Genomic DNA, 23059 nt, shown 5'->3' with positions numbered 1-23059 from the left:
TCATTTAGACATCATGCAGAGACGAGCTGAGAAAACCAGTTGAAAGTGCTGAAGTGGAGCTTTCACACACCGATTTATATCTATATATATAGACCATACAAATAGATTTGAAATAAATATCTATAACTGTGAACGATGGACGGTTTCAGACTATCAATGAAAAAAGGCACAAAAACCAGTCATTCGGGCTAAAAAATCACTTGTAAATGTAAACAGACTCTGTTATAGTTTCATTTCAACTATTTTCCTGCCGTGTTTGTGCGTATAAAAAGTGAAAACAATAGCTTTTACAACCTTCAGAGACTCTAAAGTAATAATATGTTTAGTTATTATCACTAAAACCTGTGTCGTTTTACATGTCCTGTCACTCCTGTCGCTCCTGGTGTCTCTTTTACTCGTTAAATTGATAAAATGTGAAGTCGGACACAGGAGCTGAGTTTGTACTGAATAAAAACACACGAGCATGTGAGGTAAGGACAGTTTCAATAACAGGAACGAACCAAAATGAACTGCAGAGGGTTTTAAAAACGACCAAACGTCACTTTTGACTTAAAGAGAGAAGTCGCCTGTTTGCAGAGGAGACTCGTGGTGCGTTCAAATCTGCAGTAAATCTGGAGATTCAGGTTTGTGTTTTGTTTTTTACATTTTTGAGACTTTCTACATCTCATCCACCTCTAGTACTTTATACTTACACGTCTCACCCATCTAACTGGAAGTAAAAAAAAATGGATTGAACCATTTGACCTGCTCTTAAAGATGGAGTGTGTCTTGTCATCAAGTTTCCGTCCATTTTTTCCATTTTTGCACAAATCTGAAACGAACTTCCAGAAAATGGACAAAAGGAAAACGCAGATCTGAGGTTTTCATCTTCAGACAACATGAAAAACTTTGTTCTGTTTCCACTTTGAGTCGTTTTTTATGCACAAATTGAAAGAATTTGCACAGATCTTAAACGAACTTCCAGAAAATGGACAAAAGGAAAACGCAGATCTGAGGTTTTTACATGAAAAAACCTCTGAAAACTTTGTTCTGTTTCCACTTTGAGTCGTTTTTTATGCACAAATTGAAAGAATCGGCATAAACCAGGTGGATGGTCAGTCTGTAGCTTCACACGGAGCTGAGTTTGACCAGCAAGTAAAAAAAAAAATGGACTGAACCATTCGACCTGCCCTTGAACGATGGAGTGTGTCTTGTCATCAAGTTTCTGTCCATTTTTTCCATTTTTGCACAAATCTGAAACGAACTTCCAGAAAATGGACAAAAGGAAAACGCAGATCTGAGGTTTTTACATGAAAAAACCTCTGAAAACTTTGTTCTTTTTCCACTTTGAGTCGTTTTTTATGCACAAAGTGAAAGAATCGGCATAAACCAGGTTGATGGTCAGTCTATAGCGTTTGAGTTTGACCAGCAAGTAAAAAAAATGGACTGAACCATTTGACCTGCCCTTGAACGATGGAGTGTGTCTTGTCATCAAGTTTCTGTCCATTTTTTCCATTTTTGCACAAATCTGAAACAAACTTCCAGAAAATGGGCAAAAGGAAACCGCAGATCTGAGGTTTTTACATGAAAAAACCTCTGAAAACTTTGTTCTTTTTCCACTTTGAGTCGTTTTTTTTTATGCACAAATCGTGGTCAGTCTGTAGCTTCACACGGAGCTGAGTTTGACCAGGCCTCTGACCGAGTCCTCGTGCAGCGCGTCCTGGCTGGCGGGGTCGTACAGCGCGGCGGGGGAGGGGATGGGGTGCTGCTGCTGCTGCTGCTGCTGCTGCTGCGGGTGGTGGAGGAAGTGCAGGTGTGCGGGGCAGGGCAGCGCGGCGTGCGGCGTGGAGCACGGCGTCTCCTCGGGGCTGACGAAGTGGTGGTGGTGGTGGTGGTGGTGGTGCAGGTGGTGGTGGCAGTGGGAGTCGGCGGCGGCGTCTCTCAGCGTCAGGTTGAGGACGTCGCCGCCGCCGCCGCACGGCAGCGAGGGCAGCGAGGGCTGGGCGGGGGCCAGGTAGGCGCAGGGCAGACCCCCCAGGCCGGAGGAGGAGGAGGAGGAGGACGTGGTCTTCAGAGGAGCCAGCACCACGGCGTCGCCGCTGTGGAGCAGAGGAGTCGCCGCCGCCTGCAGGACGAACTTAGTGGACTGGATGCACTGGTCCTGGTCACACTGGACACGGACATGATGAGTCATCGTCTGTCTGTGATGCACCTGTCACTTCTACTGTTACTGGACTTTTTTAAAACCTTTTTACTAGAGATGCACCGATCCGATACCTGGATGGGATATCGTCTCCGATATTGACTAATTAGCTGGATCGGATATCGGATGAATGAGGCCGATCCAGTCATTTATTTTTTATTAATATCATACACAGCAATACAGTTACAGCGATTTAGTTTTATTTATTTAATTTTGCTGCTAATGTACACTTTGTTATTTGTTAATAAATACTATTAAAGTCCCTGTACAGACTTTTCATTTAGTGTTGATTTTGGCGGCCCCTGTGGACGGAAGCGGTGGTGTTTAGCTGGAATGAAGACTGCATTTTCCACTGTCGTGAAGACGTTTGTCTGGCCGGTGCGTGTAGATTTGTTTTGGAAACGTCGGAAGAAGACGGGACTTGCTTTTTTTTTTTTTTTTTTTGCAGCGTAATGTATCTATTTGTATCGTTTCGTCAGTGGTCCGACCCAACCATGCCTTCCAGAGGTATAGAATTAGACTACTTAGAAATAGCGTATCTTTACACTGATGAGCTCATTTGCTGTTGTAGGTAACAGAGACACATCAGCAGAAACCAGAGACTTTTGCGTATCCAGTTAAAAGCTCCGTACAGGGGCTTTAAGTACATTTATATCTGTGTTAATTTGTTACCTTTTTTTTAACAAGGCTAAATGTTTATGTCAAGCCTGATGCCTTCACTCACACGGCGAGCTATACGGTTCATTCATTCAACAGTAGTATCAGATCGGTATCGGTATCGGAAAAAACTGGATCGGTGCATCTCTACTTTTTACTATTAGTGTATCTCTGTATTATAAATGTTAAACATCAACCTGCCTAGGAACAAAGGATGGAAATTAGCTGCTGCTGTAATCCTACATATCTACATGAAAGTGTCTATTGATATTTACTGTCCCCTGGTTTTTATAATCCAGATAAAAATAAATACAAAAACAAAAACAAATACTGGGGGGAGGAGAGGGAGATATAGAGGAAGGGAGGGGGGAGATATGGGGGGAGGGGGAGAGAGAGAGAGGGAGGGAGGGAAGAGGGAGAGATAAGATGGGAGAGGGAGGGAGGGAGAAAGAGCGAGGGAAGGAGAGACAGAGAAGAAGAGATGGGGAGGGAGGGGAAGAGAGAAAGAGAGGGAGAGAAGGGGGAAGGAGAGGGAGAGACGGTAGAAGGGATTGAGAAGGAAGGGGAAGAGAGGAAGAGTAAGGAGGGAGAGAAGAAGAGATGGGGAGGGAGGGGGAGAGAGAAAGAGAGAGGGAGGGAGAGAGAAAGATAGAGGGAAGGAGAGAGAGAAGGACAAGAGATGGGGAAGGGAGGGGGAGACAGGAAGAGCGAGGGAGGGAGAGAGAAAGATAGAGGGAAGGAGAGACAGAGAAGGAGGGAGGGAGAGAGAAGGAGAGATGGGGAGCGAAGGGGGGGAGAGAAAGAGGGAGAGAGAGAGAAAGAGAGAGGGAAGGAGAGACAGAAAAGGAGGGAGAGAGAAGGAGAGATGGGGAGGGAGGGGGAGAGAGAAAGAGAGGGAGAGAAGGGGGAAGGAGAGGGAGAGACGGAAGAAGGGAGGGAGGACAGAGAGAGAAGGAGGGAGGGAAGAAGGAGAGAAGGAGAAGAGATGGGGAAGAGAGAAAGAGAGAGAGAGGGGGAGACAGAAGGAGAGAGGGAAGGAGAGAGAAAGAGGGAGAGAGAGAGAAAGAGAGGGAGAGGGGGAAGGAGAGAGGGAGAGAAGAGAGATGGGGAAGGAAGGGGAGACAGAAAGAGCGAGGGAGGGAGAGAGAAAGAAAGAAAGAGAGGGAAAGGGAGAGGGAGAGATGGAAGAAGGGAGGGAGGAGAGAGGGAGGGAGGGAAGAGGGAGAGAAGGAGGGAGGGATGGGAAGAGAGAAAGAGCGAGGGAGAGAAATAGAGAGGGAAGGAGGGAGGAGAGAGAGAGAAGGGGAGAGGAGGGGAAGACAGAAAGAGGGAGGGAGGGAGAGAGGGGGATAGGAGGAAGGAGGATAGAGAGAGGGAGGATTGAATTAAATAAAAAATAATCTGTTTCTCTTCAGCGTTTTCCCTCCACATCCAGATGAGTTCTATAATCTATAATCACGTCAGTATTGATCGTCTCTCTCTCTCTCTCTCTCTCTCTCTCTCTCTCTCACCTTGTGGCTGTGCAGCTGAGTGGAGGTGTAGCTGGTCCCGTTGCTCTGGGCGACGGGCTGCGGCGTGTCCGACCGGATCAGACCTCTCCTGTCAATCAAACTGAGACACCATGGAGACGACCGGTCAGTTTAGATTCAAATTCAACCTTTATCGACAAAGCCCTGGTTTTTCTTTGCTACTTAACCAGAATAAAAAGAAAGAGATGGATGTCAGCAGGTGAAGCCAACATGTTAATAAGCTGTCAGCACACACACACACACACACACACACACACACACACACACACACACACACACACACACACACACACACACACACACACACACACACACACACACACACACACACACACACACACACACACACACACACACACACACACACACACACACACACACACACACGGACCAGCTGGTGATGCTCTAACACACAGACTGTGTAATGAATCAGTCTCCATATGTTCGGCCCTGGAAGAAGAATAAGAAGATGAAGAAAAATAAATAACATCTCCTCCATCTTCATCACGCTCTTATTTTGAAAAACCCCGTCCCTTTCCTCTCTCTCTCATCCTCCCCACGGGGCAGCTGTGCTCTCTGGCGTCCGTCACCTTCGATATATTTACTTCAATCCGTGCAGACTTCTCCGTCTTTGCACTGATCGCATGTCAGCCAACATCACCCAGTCTATCAATCAATCAATCAATCAATCAATGATCAAACCATCTTTTTCCACTGGTTAGGCTACTACAGTCGCAACACAAACCTCATGAGCACAGAGGGAACAACATATCGGTCTCCTGATCTCAATAAGAGCAGGTATTAGCCTATATGATGTGAACACCCAGGGGTAAGATTGGGCCTCGTCAGCAGGGGGCGCCCTCGATCAATAATGATATTGGGGGGATCAATAGAAAACAATGGAAAAATTCCACAATAAAGTAGTTCCAGTGAAAACAGTGAATTGTCTTTAATAAAAACCACTGGTGGTTTGTTTTGGGTCTTAAAACCACACAAATCAATCTTCTTTATGGATCAACCTTCCAAAATAAAACGCAGAAGCAGTGAAATAGTATAATGTGAAACCTTTAAAGGGATAGTTCAACATTTTGGCAAACTGGCCCATTGCCATAATCCCTATAGTCACAGCAGTAGGTTTGTTACCTTTAATTGTCGGTGCAAGCTATTTTTAGAACGGCGGAGCAGAGCCGTGAGCTGCTCAGAGCTACGCTACGGAGGCTAATAATGGGATTTCTTGGTTTCCCTCATCAAACTCATCAAATACACAATCCAACAACTCCACAACGCTCTGGTGGACAAGTTGTGACCTGCACATTCACCACGCTATGAGATAATAACAGAACGTTACCAGACAGAGTTGTTTTAGAGGTAAATACAGAGACTGCTTGATGAAAAACTGTCCCTGAAGGCAACGCGCATCAGTGGTTTTTGCATGAATTTCCCTCTAAAACAACTCTGTGTGGTAACGTTATGTTATTATCTCATAGTGTGGTGAATAGTGTAGCTCTGAGCAGCTCACGGCTCTGCTCCACCGTTCTAAAAATAGCTTGCACCGACAATTAAAGGTAATGAACCTACTGCTAAGACTATAGGGATTATGGCAATGGGCCAATTTGCCAAAATGTTACCACAACTATCCCGTTAAAACGTCTTTCAGAGTAAAATTATTCCAAATGCATGGAAATATTTCCTGAATCCAACTCCCCCTCATTTAATTATGTTTAACTTTTAACTCTCATCATTAAATTTGAGAGCAGCTGAATGAAAACCACTCAGGACGGGAGGCGAAGTGTCTGCAGATGGATCACACAGCTGATCCTCTCAGACGCCGTAACGATGACACACGACAGACAGAGACCGAGGAAGGAAACGTAAGAGCTGATGAAGAGGAGGAGGAGACCGATGTGTATTACTCCTCTATCTCTCTCTCTCTCTCTCAGAGGTGAACTGCAGCCATTCATCCTGAGACTCTGATGGTTTTTTTGATTAATTTTTGCAGCTCGGTTTTGTCGTCAGTGAGGGGGAACGACGACGACGAGCAACTGTCTGAGCGGATGAGGAGGAAAAAGAAGAGTGTAATTACTGCGAGCAAGGTCTCGGCTGAAAGCTGTCCTCATTAAACACAGAGACTGGGACGAAGAGGAGGAGGAGGAGGAAGAAGAGGAGAATATATTCTGAATATTTGGTTGTACGGAGGCCAAAGCTGAAGGAAGAAGGGATTGAAGTGTTTACTCTAAAGTTCATCTCTGGGTTTAGCCCTGACTGTTCTAGGTTTACGATACGAACGAATGACCTTATTAATCCCCAAAGGGAAATTAATTTGTCTGGCGGCTCATCCACCATCCGCAAAGAAGAATTAAAAAGCCTGATGGCTGAAGGGAACAAAGGATCTTCTCCATCTCTTCTCCATCCTGCATTCAAGAGACACAGGACAATTCTTGTCCCGTTAATCCTGGGTTTAAACCAAATAGTTCTGGGTTTAGTTCAGATAGTCCTGGGTTTAGCCCTGAGTTTAATCTTAAAGGGACAACGAGGAGTTTCTCCATCGGCAGAACGAAAAATTCAGCGACAATAAAAAAGTTGCATATTAATGTGGATGAATCTACGTTACCACTTGTTAATGGGCCCATTTTCTATAAATATATCGTTTTGTCTCTATCGTTATTTTGTTATTATTAGTGGTGGTGGAGATGCTGGTCGAGCCGACCAGCGTTTCTTTACTTTCGGTTTCGTGGCGAGGCATCAGAATAACGCCGCCGAATCGCCGTTTATGGTCGGAACTACGACGGTATGTGATCGTCTTCCAACCTCTGACTTTAATTCTTGATGAATGAAAACAGTCTGTCTTGCGCCGGTCGAAGAATTCTATGGTGCGGAGGCTCATAAATGTAGTGTGAAAACGCTTCGCTTTTCCAAAACTCCTCGTTGTCCCTTTAACATTCCTGGGTTTCACTAAAATAGTTTGGTCCCAAGTTTAGCTATGATGACTTTAGCCTTGATAGTTTTGGGTTTGGTTTAGATAATCCTGGTTTTAGCTCAAATAGTTCAAAGTTTAGCCCTGGTTATAGTCTTGATAGTTTTGGGGTTAGCGCGAATAGTACAAAGTTTAGTCTTGTTATAGCCCTGGGTTTAGTCTTGATATTTCTTGGGTTTAGCCCTAGTTTTAGTCCTGATATGGGTTTAGCCCTAGTTTTAGTCCTGATATGGGTTTAGCCCTAGTTTTAGTCCCAGAGTTTAGTCCCGATATTGTTGGGTTTAGTCCTGAAATTCCTGGGTTTAGTCCTAGTTTTAGTCCTGATATTCCTGGGTTTAGCCCTAGTTTTAGTCCTGATATTCCTGGGTTTAGCCCTAGTTTTAGTCCTGGTATTCCTGGGTTTAAACCAGGTTTAGTCCTGAGTTTAGTCCTGATATTTCCTCAGAGGACGCCACTGACCTGGGGGGCAGCGGTCCACACAGAGCAGCGCAGCAGTTGGTCAGGATGTTCCCGTAGCTGTAGGGGTTGTAGTTGTCTTTACTTCGCTTCGTGGACCACGACCCTTTAATCTGGACCAGAACCAGAACGGGACAGAAGCACAGAGAAGAAGAACGTAGGTCCAGTTAATAAACACAAACATCATGAAAAGGTTTTTTACTTACTAGCAGTTTATTGTATTGGAGCTTGTTCTACTCACGTCTTCGTTGGTGGTCTGGTTGGAGCTGATCAGGTAGGTGTGGAAGCCCGACAGGCCGACGATCGACCACACGGAGAAGAAACAAACCACGACCTCCAGGACGGTGGAGAACAGAGTCAAGGACAAGACGCCATGTTTGGACAAAGTCATCGAACATCGTTATGACGCTCAAACACAAAACCGAATGGTCACATAAAGGTTCGATCAGACCAAACATCCAAAAGTTCTTGTAGCTGTTGTCCAAAAACAAGTGGAGCCGACATTTATCCTCGTCTTCAATTAAAGTGAAGCGACTGTTGCGCTAGACATTTTGTAAGTTCCTGTTTTGTTCTTTTAATCCTTAATGCACAAATGAATCATCCAACAGCAGAACATCATTATTTGTGCCGGTAAATTAGTCAAGAATTTGATTCACCAACTTATGTGAACAAATTGTCCACAACACCTGCACGAAATCCAATATGTGCAGAATGTGAAGATGGGGGGAAAAAAATAAATAAAATGGAAAAACTTTATTTAACAGGTTTGACATTTTCCAAAGTCATAAAGTAACTGCTCATTATATTTGAGTTTTTAAGAAAATGAAGATGAAATTATGTCGTATAGGCTGGTGAAAAATAGTTTATGAACCGTTGCCAAGGACTTTATGGGAAATATCGTAGTAACGAGCCAAACAGAAGCTCTTTTTTTTGGAGATTAAGGGCAAAGTTTCCAGGAATAATGTAGGACCTGTGAAATAAAGAGCTGCTTTTAACTAAAGTGCGAAAAAAAATTGAAAATAGTAGAGACAGAGCAGAGAGAGGAGGCTGGTGGAGCTGGATGTGTGTGACACTGCTAAAGTTTGACCTTGGCAATGCATCATGGGGCGTATTGAACTGTAGTTGGTGTTGGAGTTATTGATTTATCAGAAGGGCACGCAGACACACACACACACACACACACACACACACACACACACACACACACACACACACACACACACACACACACACACGGTTAACCTACAGAGACAGAGGAGGCTATGGGAGGTAATTAGTGCCTGCTTTTGATTTTCTGTGTCAGCTGTGAAAACAGTGTGTGAGCACCATGAACTGCAGCTGACTCAGACCCACACAGTTCAATTCAAGACTCTCACGGCATTTTTCTACAAAACTGAATCTAATTATTTTATAATAACATCACAAGATGAATTTATTAACATTTATGAGTTTTTGATTACCATCATTCACTAATCAGAACACATATAGTTTAATGGACACATGGATTACCCAATAATTCTTAGTTAATACAATAATTTGATATGTTTTTGTTTTCTTTAACTTCATGTGACATACTGTATAACTGTAATATATTATGAGTGAACATAATGTCTCGTTTTTTCTAGATTGCAGATATAAATTGTCTAAACCATCCAGACGACCAGTAATCACTTTGATCAGGTTATCAATTAAAAAATCTGGGTTACTTTTTGATCAGTGAAGTTGAACTGTAAAAAAATGTGTGACGTTATATTGAGATGAAACCACATGCAGTGTTTTAAGTGCACGGTGTGTAGATTATTTGATAGTAAACTGTAAAAGGATATCTGGCCGGACTGTCTTTGAGCGCGCTCAGGAAACCCGTCCGGTTTGATCCTGCAGAGAAGAAAAAACAAGGAGTCAGTTTGTTTGTGATGTTTAACATGAACTCTGTCCTCAGTCTGTTTTTATTTACTACATCCAAGCTACAAATCAATCATGTAGTAATCATGTGTAGACACAGTATTGATGTCATTATGTGGATGACTGAACACTGCTGTCCTTCACTGGTTCCTGTTGTCATGTTTTTAAAGCTGTGCATGGTCAGAAGTTCAGCATAAAGCGTCTTATAATGGCGATATGCTAAAGTTTAGCCTAAAAATTAGCATGCTAGCTCATTTACATGTTACTTTTTTACAATAATTAGCATCAGATCAGTTGTTAACTTTTAACTATTAGCCTATAAGCATATTGACATGCATATATGCGTTAATCATTTCAATGTTAGAACTAAACATTTTGCGTGTATAGCATCAATGCACACTAACAAGCTAGCAGCATTTAAGGTTTAGCTTTTGTTTGAATGTAACATGCTACAGTTTAGGATTAGCATGCTATCTTAATGTAGCATAAAAAAAATAAATAGCTGTCTTAGGTATGAATAGTCCTTCAAGTTTCTTTTTCATTTTTTAAATTTGAACTGTCTATTTCAGTTGAAATGTTTTTAAAGGGACAACGAGGAGTTTTGGAAAAGCGAAGCGTTTTCACACTACATTTATGAGCCTCCGCGCGCACCGTAGAATTCTTCGACCGGCGCAAGACGGACTCATGTTTTCATTCATCAAGAATTAAAGTCAGAGGTTCAAAGAGGTTCAGTTACCGTCGTAGTCCCGACCATAAACGGCAATACGGCGGCGTTATTCTCATGAGCGTCCGCGAAACCGAAAGTAAGGAAACGCTGGTCGGCTCGCCCAGCGTTTCCACCATTAATTAAAATAACAAAATAACGATAGAGACAAAACGATATATTTATCGAAAATGGCGCCATTAACAAGTGTGGGTAACGTAGATTCATCCACATTAACGTGAGACTTAATTATAACCAAATAAAAACTCCTCGTTGTCCCTTTAACTAAACTAAAGAAAGAACAAAAAACCGAAAATACAACAATGACTGAGGTCGACCTGATGAAGAGTCTCGTTGGTGTTAACGAGTGTGTCAATGGTTTGTGATTGAGATCTGACTGGACTTATAAACAATAACACTCAATGAAAACAAGTCCACAGATCTCCAAACACTGTTCTCAGTGGCTTTAGAGGAAAAGACCAGGAGGTCTCCAACACCATCAGATCCTCCTCCTGAGGATCATTAATATCCACGGGGAGTTTCAGGTTCTTCGTCCTGAACCAGTTTCAGTCCGGACCGTTCTGTCTCGGCCTGATCGACGCTGCAGAAAAACTCCACAACAAGCGTAAACACCAGCAGCAGCACGAGATCCAGTAATGAGCCACAGTCGTCAGTACACAGATATTTACTGATCTCTAAATTTACATTGCGCAGATCAAAGTCACGACACTCTGCTGGATCTTTTTATAGCTCTGCTGCTAAAAACAGAAAACAAGCAGCGTAGTGTTCAGAGGAAGACACGGGTTTATCTCAGACAGTCGAACGGTTGTTGAGAGTCTGAATGTGAAGCAGCCGGAGGAGGACGAGGTTTTCCTGACAGCTTGGACCTGCGGGGCAGGAAAACAAACATCAGCCGCCTCAACACGGAGAATCAGGTCAACGAGAGTGATGAGGCCGATCAGCAGGAGGCTGAAGGTCCACTAATGTAAAGCGAATGAGGCTTTAGCCCGAACTAGTGCTGGTTTCAGTACCTAAGAGACACTCTTCAGTCTTATGTCTAGTCTGTTGTGGTACAGACATGTCTGAACCAAAAGTACAAGACAAATCCAAGATAAAAGTGAGATGAGACAAGAAAAAGAAATATGGTACGAGTTATGTTTAGACACCAATGAAACCAAGACAAGTTTGGGTTCAAACTTTTCCTTAGACTGAGACGAAATCGAGTCAAAACATCAAGAGATTGAGCCAAGATTGAGTTGAAACATCACTGAGACCGAGACAAGTCCTGGTTAAAATACCAGTGAGACGAGACAAACTAAAACAGACATGAGTCCTAGTTAAAACAACAAACCAGTTTGACCCTTCGGACAAAGAGCAGCAGCTCTGATCGATCAGGAAACAGCAGCATCAGTGTCTTAACCCACCTTCCAGCTGGTTTCAGTTTCTATGAAAAGCTTTCCAGCCTTATGTGTAGTTGCTTTTTTTAAATTTATATATATATATTGTAAATTAGTGTTGACAAGTCTGATCCAAAAGTCCAAGACGAGTCCAAGATGAAAAAACAGTGAGATGAGAGTAGTCAAAAAAATATGGGACAAGTTAAACATCAATGAAACCAAGACAAGTTTGAGAAACTTTCAATAAGTTTGAGATGAAATCGAGTCAAAGCCCCAGACAAGTCCCAATTAAAACACCAGTGAGACAATACAAACTAAAACAAACATGAGACTGAGCTACATCAAAGTTAAGACGCCTGTGTTTCAAGTCCAGGAGACGAGTCCAAGTTAAAACACCGATCGTTGGGGAGCTCGGTGGTCGGAGTAGGCTACGTCCCACGTTGGTATCGTCCCAAACAGTCAGTACGTTTACATGACACTTGAAAAAACCGAATTATTGCCTTAATCCGACTATAACTGGATAACTGAAGTGCATGTAAACACCTTAGTCCGACTGAAATCAGAGTTGGAGAACTCCGATTAAGACACCCAGATAATGCGATTGGAATTCGATTTTCTCCGTCATGTTTACACCTTAGTCGGACTGAAGCTGGACAATGCGTGTGTGCATGCTCCACAACCGTAGAGACGGCACCAAGTGGAGCAGAGAAGCCGCCCGCACCCGGCAAAGTAAAGAAAAAAACCCAACGTCAGCGCAGATTCAATGCATTTCACACAGCGCAACCAGCAAGAGTGTTTTATTAAAAAAAAGAGAGAGAGAGGAAAAAAGGAAAACGTATCCTATTCTCAGTGCGAATCCGGCCCAGACTGGCGCGTCTGGTCGGGAACTGCAGTTGAGAATTTATTATTAAAGCAGAAGTAAGTGGTCCGGTCGTTTTCGCTAATGCTGCGTTCCAGGCAGGCTTTTGAAATCGTAAATTACAGCTTCAAGTCACAACTTACGACTTTGTAGCGTTCCAGGCAACCCACTCGTGTTTTTCCGACCTGTTTTACCGGTGAAAGTCACTATAACGGCCACTCGTAACTTCTGACCCGTGAACTCGCACCAGATCGAACTGGTACCACTTCACGGTCGGAAAAATACGAGTTTCCTTGAACGCACCATAACAGTCCTCGTCGCTACGTCACCACATTCACGGCGTTCCCTGGCTGCACACACAGCCCTGCATGCCGTTCTCTCTCCTCATTGGATAAAAACTGTAGGATACGATAAATGTTTCTCCTCGGCTCAGAGCAGAGCAGAGGGACTGAGAGACCCGTGTTTCAGTCCAAACACTCTATGTAAGTGATTGCTGTCGGAAGATATAACTATTTAAGACTTATATTAACACAAATATATCACTTACTTCTGCTTTAAGCTTACTAAGTTGTTTATATTCAGTTTTTTAGGAGGTGACAGAAAAATCAACAGGACAGGGGGCGTATTAACCCACTGAAACAACGGGTGACGCCGCATGGGGGGGCGTAGGGACCCCGTCAGTTATTCGGTTTTCTCAGTTGCATGTATATTGAGACAAGGACAGACGTTTACAGCTCTGCATGTAAACGTACTGAGTGATCACCACTTGCCTCAAAAACATCTTAAAAACCCACACCAGTCGTTGTGTGTAACCGGTCTGGTCCATCAGACTCCGTACTCCGATCTGATCGATCAGGAAGCAGCAGCATCAGCGTCTCCGTGACAACCTGTCAATCACAGGACGATCGATGGCCGAGCCTTCGTCCACTCGGTCCCATTAAACTGATGAAAAGCTGCTGCAGCTCAAACCAACTCAGCTTCACAACCTCTATCTATCTGTGAGCTGGGCTTTTCAAAATAAAAGTTTGAGTCGTCGGTTTGAGCTCAACAGTTTGTGATCATCAGAGAGCGTCGATGAGTCAACAGGGAGGTAATTATCATCTCCAGTCATTAAATGTTTATGTGCTTTATAAATGATAAATGTGGACTCAGTCGTCGCCACTCAATGTTTAATCAGCCTGGGAAAAAATAAACAAGTGTCTGATTCATGTCTGCAGATCGAAAATGTCACGGTGTGGCATCATTACGCCCGAGCTCTGCTCTTTACAATGATCTGCTCCCACACTTTGGTAAATAATATTACACAGAAGAGCTGCGACCTTTTCTATGAGTCACCTGTGGCCCTGAGAAATGACCTTTAGTTATATTTGTTGTTACTGATTCGGCTCCACCTGCAGCCGTGAGGTCATCGCTTGGCTCCTTATCCAAAGTTTGGTTTTGTCTTCTAGATGTTTTCTGTTGTAAAATGTTGGAGGCACCTGCTGCATTATCCTTCCTCCTTCACCCAAAGCTGCTGAACATGAACTTTAAAAGCTGAAGGATCGGACACGACCGACGTGTGTGTGTGTGGTTCTACATTATTAAAAGAATCGGAGCAGCAGCTGAAGAGTCGGAGGTGCTGATGGTCCAGGTTTAGTTCAGGTTTAGTCCTGATATTCCTGGGTTTAGCCTTGGTTTTAGTCATGGGTTTAGTCCTGATATTCCTGGGTTTAAACCAGGTTTTAGTCCTGAGTTTAGTCCCGATATTGCTGGGTTTAGTCTTCCTGATATTCCTGGATTTAGCCCTAGTTTTAGTCCTGATATTCCTGGGTTTAGTCCTAGTTTTAGCCCTAGTTTTAGTCCTGATATTCCTGGGTTTAGCCCTAGTTTTAGTCCTGATATTCCTGGGTTTAGCCCTAGTTTTAGTCCTGATATTCCTGGGTTTAGTCCTAGTTTTAGCCCTAGTTTTAGTCCTGATATTCCTGGATTTTGCCCTAGTTTTAGTCCTGATATTCCTGGGTTTAGCCCTAGTTTTAGTCCTGATATTCCTGGGTTTAGTCCTAGTTTTAGCCCTAGTTTTAGTCCTGATATTCCTGGGTTTAGCCCTAGTTTTAGTCCTGATATTCCTGGGTTTAGCCCTAGTTTTAGTCCTGATATTCCTGGGTTTAGTCCTAATTTTAGCCCTAGTTTTAGTCCTGATATTCCTGGATTTTGCCCTAGTTTTAGTCCTGATATTCCTGGGTTTAGCCCTAGTTTTAGTCCTGATATTCCTGGATTTTGCCCTAGTTTTAGTCCTGATATTCCTGGGTTTAGCCCTAGTTTTAGTCCTGATATTCCTGGGTTTAGTCCTAGTTTTAGTCCTGATATTCCTGGGTTTAGCCCTAGTTTTAGTCCTGATATTCCTGGGTTTAGCCCTAGTTTTAGTCCTGATATTCCTGGATTTTGCCCTAGTTTTAGTCCTGATATTCCTGGGTTTAGCCCTAGTTTTAGTCCTGATATTCCTGGGTTTAGTCCTAGTTTTAGTCCTGATATTCCTGGGTTTAGCCCTAGTTTTAGTCCTGATATTCCTGGGTTTAGTCCTAGTTTTAGCCCTAGTTTTAGTACTGATATTCCTGGGTTTAGCCCTAGTTTTAGCCCTAGTTTTAATCCTGATATTCCTGGGTTTAGCCCTAGTTTTTGTCCTGATATTTCCTCAGAATACGCCACTGACCTGGGGGGCAGCGCTCCTTATCCAAAGTTTGAGTTTGTCTTTTAGATGTTTTCTGTTGTAAAATGTTGGAGGCACCTGCTGCGTTATCCTTCCTCCTTCACCCAAAGCTGCTGAACATGAACTTTAAAAGCTGAAGGATCGGACACGACCGACGTGTGTGTGTGTGTGTGTGTGTGTGTGTGTGGTTCGACATTATTAAAAGAATCGGAGCAGCAGCTGAAGAGTCGGAGGTGTTTTCAAATAAAGAAATCAATAAGTGAATCACGGCAGAGAGCGTCGGCGTGTTACTCACGGAGGATGACGTGTGTGACGACGAAGGCGAAGATGAAGAGGGTGAGGAAGGAGAGCGAGACGATGAACAGGTAGAAGAAGCGGTAGTTCCTCCGGCCGACGCAGTTCCCCACCCAGGGACAGTGGTGGTCGAAACGCTCTGAGGAGGAGGGACAAGGAGGAGAAGTCTTTAGAGACATGAAACCAACTTCAAACACGGTCTGTCTGATGTCTGATGGAGCCTGTGAGGCGAAACCCAGGGACGAAGACGCCCACAGGGAGACGTTTCACTTCCTGCCTCTGTGAACACATCAGGGTTCAGTGTTTCTGAACGAGGCTCAGCTGCAGTCGCTCATGTGTCACTGATCAGACAGACGACGCTGCAGAGGAACGACGAGTGTAAACAAAGATGGACGACAGACAGACAGACAGACTCTCATCATTTAAGAACAATATGTGTATGTTTTATATATAACAACTTGCAACAGTCTAATGATGCCCAATCTTACCACACACACACATTATTTATTTTTTGTTTCATGTGATGTAGACTGTGTATAAGAGAGAGAGAGAACTTGATCAGCACACACACGCATAGGGTAAATAATTTTATGTAAAAAACGTTTTATTTATTTGTATATTGTTGTATATATTTGGTTTCATGAGTTGTATTGTGTCATTGATCCCTAATGCTTTGGCAACATAGTTCTTTTAACTGTCATGCCAATACAGCTAATTTGAATTGAATTTGAATTTGAATTTGACAGACAGACAGACAGACAGACAGATAGATAGATAGATAGATAGATAGATAGATAGATAGATAGATAGATAGATAGATAGATAGATAGATAGATAGATAGATAGATAGAGAGATATATAGATAGAGAGATATATAGATAGATAGATAGATAGATAGATAGATAGATAGATAGATAGATAGATAGATAGATAGATAGATAGATAGATAGAGAGATAGATAGAGAGATATATAGATAGAGAGATATATAGATAGATAGATAGATAGATAGATAGATAGATAGATAGATAGATAGATAGATAGATAGATAGATAGATAGATAGATAGATAGATAGACAAACGTGTTGAGTTGTGTCTCCACTGACCCACACAGTTGTCACACAGGCTGCAGTGCGACGCTCGCGGCGGCCTGAAGATCTTACAGGTGAAGCAGTATTTGAGTTTGACCGTCTGTCCGTTGATCAGGACCTCCCTGGTCCGGGGAGGAGGTCTGGAGCAGCCGGAGGAGTCTGAGGGAGGGACGGACAGACAGACAGACAGACAGACAGACAGACAGACAGACAGACAGACAGGGTAAATAACAACAATCATAATCCTAAAAAGAATGTAAACAGCCGGCAGTGAACCTCTAAAAACCTGCGGGTAAGTTAATTAACGATCGTCTTTTCTCCCGGGATGACGACGGAGGTTGGCCGGCTGATGAGCTCTCGGGACGGGGTGGTGTCTCTGTGACGAGCCGTTGATGTGCTGCACAGGTGGAGCTTCACTTGTCCGAAAAACATCGGAGCAAACGTTTTAACAGCCTCATGTGGATAAACCGACCGCACATTGGGGATCTAAACAGTTACTTTCTCACATGAAAAAATATTAACAAAGTGACGTAATAACAGTGCTACAGCGAGAAATAAAACAGCTGCCGGTTGCCGCGAGATGCATTCTGGGAAACTTGTCATACCCCTCGGTTTGAAGTGTGCCCCTGAAAAATCTCCGTTTGAAGGGCCAGATAGCCCGACCACTTCCCCCTAACCCTCGCTAACCAGAATCGGGACACCACCACTTCACGTGAACGCGCAAAACGAAGGGTTAGGGCCAAGGGGGGAATTGGAATTCACCCTTTGTGTCTGTCTGTGCACCTCTTCCTGTCTTTTTGCATTTTTTTGTGTGTCTTTGTGTCTCTTTGTGTCCTCAGTCACCTTTTTCTATCTCTTTACATCTCCATGTGTCTGTTCTTGTGTCCTTTTCTGTCTTTTATCATCTCTACGTGTCTCTTTATGTCTCGTTGTGTCTCCTCTGTGACGTCCTAACACTTTGAAAAACAATCCTGTCTATTTATCGTCTTCTCATGTGTCCTCAGTCTCGTTTGTCAGACAGGAAGTGAGGACGTTGTGTGAAGGTGTGCGTCACTGAATCGCTTCCTGACTAACGACCAGGAACAAACGTCTCTCTCTGTCTGTCCTCCCCCTCACGTCTCACTCTGACACTCAGCCTCTGTCCCGCTGAGACAAACCCAGACACAGATGTCCGACCGTGCCCCAACGTTTGGTCGTCGTCGTCGTCCGCCGGCTCTGCGCTGACTGACAGCTGCACAGATTCTGTAAAAAAACGCTGCGGTGAAGTAAATATATAAACAAACAAACAAATAAAATATAATGAGAGGTTTCCATAAATAGCTCCGACGAGCGCCGAGACGGTGACGGTTCAGTTTCTGTGGAAACCGACTGATTCGCCAAGACGCATTTCTGACAGAGCGACTGAAGAGATGACATGTGACTGCACACACACACACACACACACACACACACACACACACACACACACACAGTGCAACACACACACACACTGCAACACACACACACACACACACGCTGACTGGAGGAGGTGGTGAGTGGCCTCCTGCAGTGACTCATGTGTCATTAGTGAGCAGATTATTCTGCAGCTGATTTACAGTTTTTCTCTCCTGTGATGATGAGAGCCAGTCAGACCTGGACGGACGAGGACGATGAGACGTCACGGCCGATTAAAGGTGACGCCAGCGACAAAACCAAATAAAAACGGCCCGAAGCTCTGGAGCTAAAACCAGAGTGAAGTGAAGAGCGTCGAGCGTCATGATTCAGCCGCTGCTTAAAATTAACGAGTTTTGTTTCTCAGAGGAACTTTTCATCTGATTTAAACTTTCAGGATTGAAAAACATCTGGAGACACGACGACATCACGTCCAGCCGGCTTTCAGATCTCATGGTTGTGTCTCTGCCCCAAACTTCAAAATGATTGGCTTGAAAAATATTTGATTTCTTTTCGTTGATTTTGGGGATTCAATTAGACCCAGATCTTTGTTTAATAATTCTGGGAACATCTGAGGGGCTAAGGAAGCTAAATAGTGCACAACAATAACTTCTGGCACTTTTGGCCTTATAACAACAAAAAAACTGATCCTACTCAACTGGAAGAAGAAAGAGGTCCCCTCATTTAAACAATGGTTGACTGATTTGACAGACACTTTACATTTGGAGAGAATTCGATTTATTCTGAAAGACAAGTTGATGGACTTTGATAAAATCTGGCAACCTTTTGTCTCACATGATTGAGTCCTTAGTTGGATGCTCTCCTAGGGGGTGGGGGTGAGGGGTCCTGTCTGTTTTGTTTTATCTGCCTTGTTGATGTTACTTGTTATACAGTTTTGTCATTAGTCCTTTTTGTTAGGGATTACTTTTTACTTCTGTAAAAAACATGGAAACGTAACTGTCGACTGTTAATTTCTTTATGTGATCAGTTTCCTAATAAACATATTTGAAACAGATCTCATGGTTGTGGTTGTGTGTGTGTTTGTGTGTTTGTGTTGCCGTTGGTTACCGATCTGCCTCTCCACGTCGGCGGCCTCGTCCGGCGTGGCCCGGGGCAGGACGCCGGGGTCGCTGAAGCTCGCCCTGAACAGCATCCCCATGACGAAGACGAAGAGGACGCCGCCGACCACGGGGATGGCCGGGGTCAGGTTGGACGCCAGGAAGGGACAGCTGCAGAAACATAAAACACAGAGGGGGGCGGGGGCAATTAAAACAAACTGAGGACTCTCGGCCAATCAGAGAAGAGCTGTGGTGTTTTCAGAACTTGTTGTTTTCTGCCTGAGACAGACGTCCTCTTTTTGATTTGAGGGTTCAGATGATTGTGATTATTGATCCTTCTTTTATCTTTAATCCTGATAAATGAATAAATGAAGGGAAACAGACACTGACTGAGTTTCTCTATAAAGGGATAGTTCACCCAAAATTGAAATTTCACTCATTATCTACTCACCCTCATGTCGACTAAGGGCTGGGAGAAGTTTCAGAGTTATCCGTGGCTTCTCTGAGTTACAGGGGGTCTCGGCGTAGCAGTGCATGTCCATATAACGGTTGCAAATGGATACCAACTGTCTTCGTAACAAAAAGACACACCAAAAAACATCCAAATACCTCCATGCTGCTCGTATGTAATGTCCGTCTTGTATTGAGCTTTAAGCTTGAAGCTTGAATTAAGCTTGAAATATATTTTTTTCGGGACAATTTCGCATTTCGGGGCTTCAATACAAGACGGACATTACATACGAGCAGCATGGAGGTATTTGGATGTTTTTTGGTGTGTCTTTTTGTTACGAAGACAGTTGGTATCCATTTGCAACCGTTATATGGACATGCACTGCTACGCCGAGACCCCCTGTAACTCAGAGAAGCCACGGAGGACTCTGAAACTTCTCCTAGCCCCTTAGTCCACTTGAGGGTGAGTAGATAATGAGAATGAGAATGAAATTTCAATTTTGGGTGAACTATCCCTTTAACCTGATGTCAATGAACGCCTCTCCTCTCCTGACGGTGCATTTGTGTGTCTCTGTTTTCTCTTGAGTCACAGTGAAGATGTTTTTAAAAAGCCTGAAGCTGTGGTGACGACTCAGATCATTAACTCTGGTGTTTTTTATAGATTCTGGTGAATTAAAGAGCTGAACTATAATAAACACTTCACTCTGTGTTCACTGAGACTCCAGGAATCAAAATCAAAGAGACTATTGTTGTGAACTAGAGCGACACAACTGACACGTCGACGTGTGTCTGCTCACATGGCTGCGTTAAAATGACTGATTATTGTTATCGTTCCCTCAACTGAAGAAACCTGAGTAAATAAAAAAGAGGAAATTAAACTGTTTGGTTCAGGTGAGACAACAGATTCAGTCTCTAAGAGGATCAGCACAGAAACAAAAATATAGAGATTAGAGGAGATTTGAAAGATGCTCAAATGTCTGTGACAAATAAATCTCTGAAAACAACCACAAAGAAAAAAAACAGAGGGACACGAATCTGGGACAAAGACACAAAATGACAAGAAGACAAAACAATCACAGATTCAGCCTGACAACCATGGAGAGCTACGACAGAAACATGCAAAATGACAACAGACCCAACCCCAGACAAACCAAACCAAACAAACCGATACCAAACCAAACCGAACCGAACCAAACCAAACCAAACCAAACGATACCAAACCAAAACCAACCCAACCCAAACCCAAGCCAACCAAAACCATCCCAACCCAAACGATACCAACCCAACCCAACCCAACCCCAAACCCAAAACCCAACCCAACCCAACCCAAACCAACCCAACTGAAGCCATCACAAACCAACCCAAACCATCTCAACCCAAACCAAACCAACCCAACCAAAACCAAACCACACCAACCCAACCGATACCAAACCAAACCAACCCAACCCAACCAAAACTATACCAACCCAACCAAAACTATACCAACCCAACCCCAAACCCAAACCAACCCAACCGAAGCATCACAAACCAACGCAAACCAAGCCAACCAAAACCATCCCAAACCAAACCAAGCCAACCAAAACCAAAACCCAAACCAACCCAAACCAACCCAACCTAAGCCAACCAAAACCATCCCAAACCAAACCAACCCAAGTTACCCAAACCCAACCCAACCCAACCAATACCAAACCAACCCAACCCATAACAAACCAACCCAACCCAACCGAAGCCATCACAAACCAACGCAAACCAAGCCAACCAAAACCATCCCAACCAATACCAAACCAAGCCAACCCAACCTAAGCCATAACAAACCAACCCAAACCAAACCAATCAAAACCAAAACCAAAACCAAAACCAAAACCAACCCAACCCAACCTAATCCATCACAAACCAAGCCAACCAAAACAATCCCGAACCAAAACAAGCCAAATGATACCAAACCAAACCAATGACAAGGGCACAAGAACATGCAAAATGACGACAAAGGAGCCGGACAATGGTCAAAGCACAAAACTACGACAGAAACATGTAAAATCAGACGAAACCAAACAATGAAAAGGAGACTAAACTGCAAAAAAAATATGACAAAGAGAAGCAACAAAACAACAAAAAGATCCACAACATGGAGGCAAAGAAAAACAAAATAACAGACACAACATTTATCTTTCACTGTGAGGTTTTTGCTCCTGAGTTTTGAAGCTTCAGGATGTTTGAAGGTAAAATCATCAGATATTTTATGTGTCACCTCAACACTGATCACTTTGTTCAGATCTTTTCTTCAGTTTCTAACTAGGTTTAGTTTTTATTTTTACCTCAGGAGCTCCACCTGAGGTCAAAGGTCAGCAGCTCCTTCAAAGTTTTTTTGTATTTAATTAAAGTTTGACTCACTCGAAGGTGAAGAAGAGGCCGCTGGTGAGCAGGATGAGGACCAGGGTCAGGTAGAAGACCCCGGTCTGTCTCGCCATCATGACCCGGCCGTTGCAGTAGAACCGGTTCCTCCCCGGGAACACCTGCCACTTCCTGCGGGGGTTGCGGCTCCTCTGGCCGGGGCAGGAGGAGGAGGAGGAGGTGGTGGTCGGCTGCTCCGCTGCTGCTGCTCCCTCAGCGGCAGCAGCTTTGGCCGCTTGAGTCGAGCTGCTGCCGCTGCTGCTGCGGGTACAGATCTGGTTGTACTGGTGCTGCTGCTGGTCCAGAGCCGCATGGTGGAGCTGAGACATGTGTCCTCCTCTCAGGTGAGCAAAGCAGCAGGTAAATAAATACAGATGGAAAGATTTTTTTTAACACAATCAAGAGGTGTGATATACGCTTTGCCGGTGCGTTCAGGCTCTCCAAAACGTTCAGTCAACCTCCAACAACGTGAATCCTGATGATCGGCTTTGGTTTTTCTTTTTCTCTCAGGAGCGAGAGCAGCAGGAACCCCCGCATCTTTTTAATCCACAGATCTCCGGCTTTTATTTTCTTGTAATAATAATAATAATTCAAAAACAAACATTATTAGGCTAACTCGTGGTCTGATTGATGCACGCGCTCTGGATCCAAAATCCAAAGATTATTATAAAAAAAAAAAAAAAAAAAAAAAAATACCACAACACCCCCGCCTCGTGCCCATGCAGCGCCCCCCGCCCCCTCCCTCACATAATCCAGTTTTTTTTTTTTTTTTTAATGATCCCAGGTTGGTACCGGTCCGGTTCTAGTGGAAGCGGACTCGAACCGGGTGTGTGTGTGAGCCGGGTCCGGATCGTTGGACAGCGGCGGCGGCTCCGGAGGTTCAGATGGTCTGAGTCGCTGAGGAGGAGGAGGAGGAGGAGGAGGACGTGAGGAGCATCCCGATCCTCCGCAGAGCTGCTGGAGCTCCGACTCACAGATCCTCCACTGACGAAGATGAGTCA

The 23059-nt window shown here is 43.9% G+C and overlaps 1 protein-coding gene across 1 annotated transcript; it reads right to left on the bottom strand.

Annotated features, from left to right (window-relative positions):
* Nucleotides 1-1645: 1645 nt before the first annotated feature.
* Nucleotides 1646-22387, bottom strand: LOC311007118 (palmitoyltransferase ZDHHC14-like; the record flags this gene model as incomplete). Its single annotated transcript, XM_084000206.1, has 10 exons — nucleotides 1646-2149; nucleotides 4351-4450; nucleotides 7802-7911; nucleotides 8040-8142; nucleotides 9625-9673; nucleotides 15641-15778; nucleotides 16744-16887; nucleotides 19228-19388; nucleotides 22059-22246; nucleotides 22292-22387. 10 exons carry the CDS (start codon nucleotides 22385-22387, stop codon nucleotides 1646-1648), a joined length of 1593 nt encoding a protein of 530 aa, XP_083856332.1.
* Nucleotides 22388-23059: the final 672 nt, after the last annotated feature.

Source organism: Trachurus trachurus (genome assembly GCF_905171665.1).
Source record: "Trachurus trachurus genome assembly, chromosome: 24".
Taxonomy (NCBI): domain Eukaryota; kingdom Metazoa; phylum Chordata; class Actinopteri; order Carangiformes; family Carangidae; genus Trachurus; species Trachurus trachurus.
The sequence above is the reverse complement of the archived record's forward strand: the minus strand, read 5'-3'. Positions and strand labels throughout refer to the sequence as shown.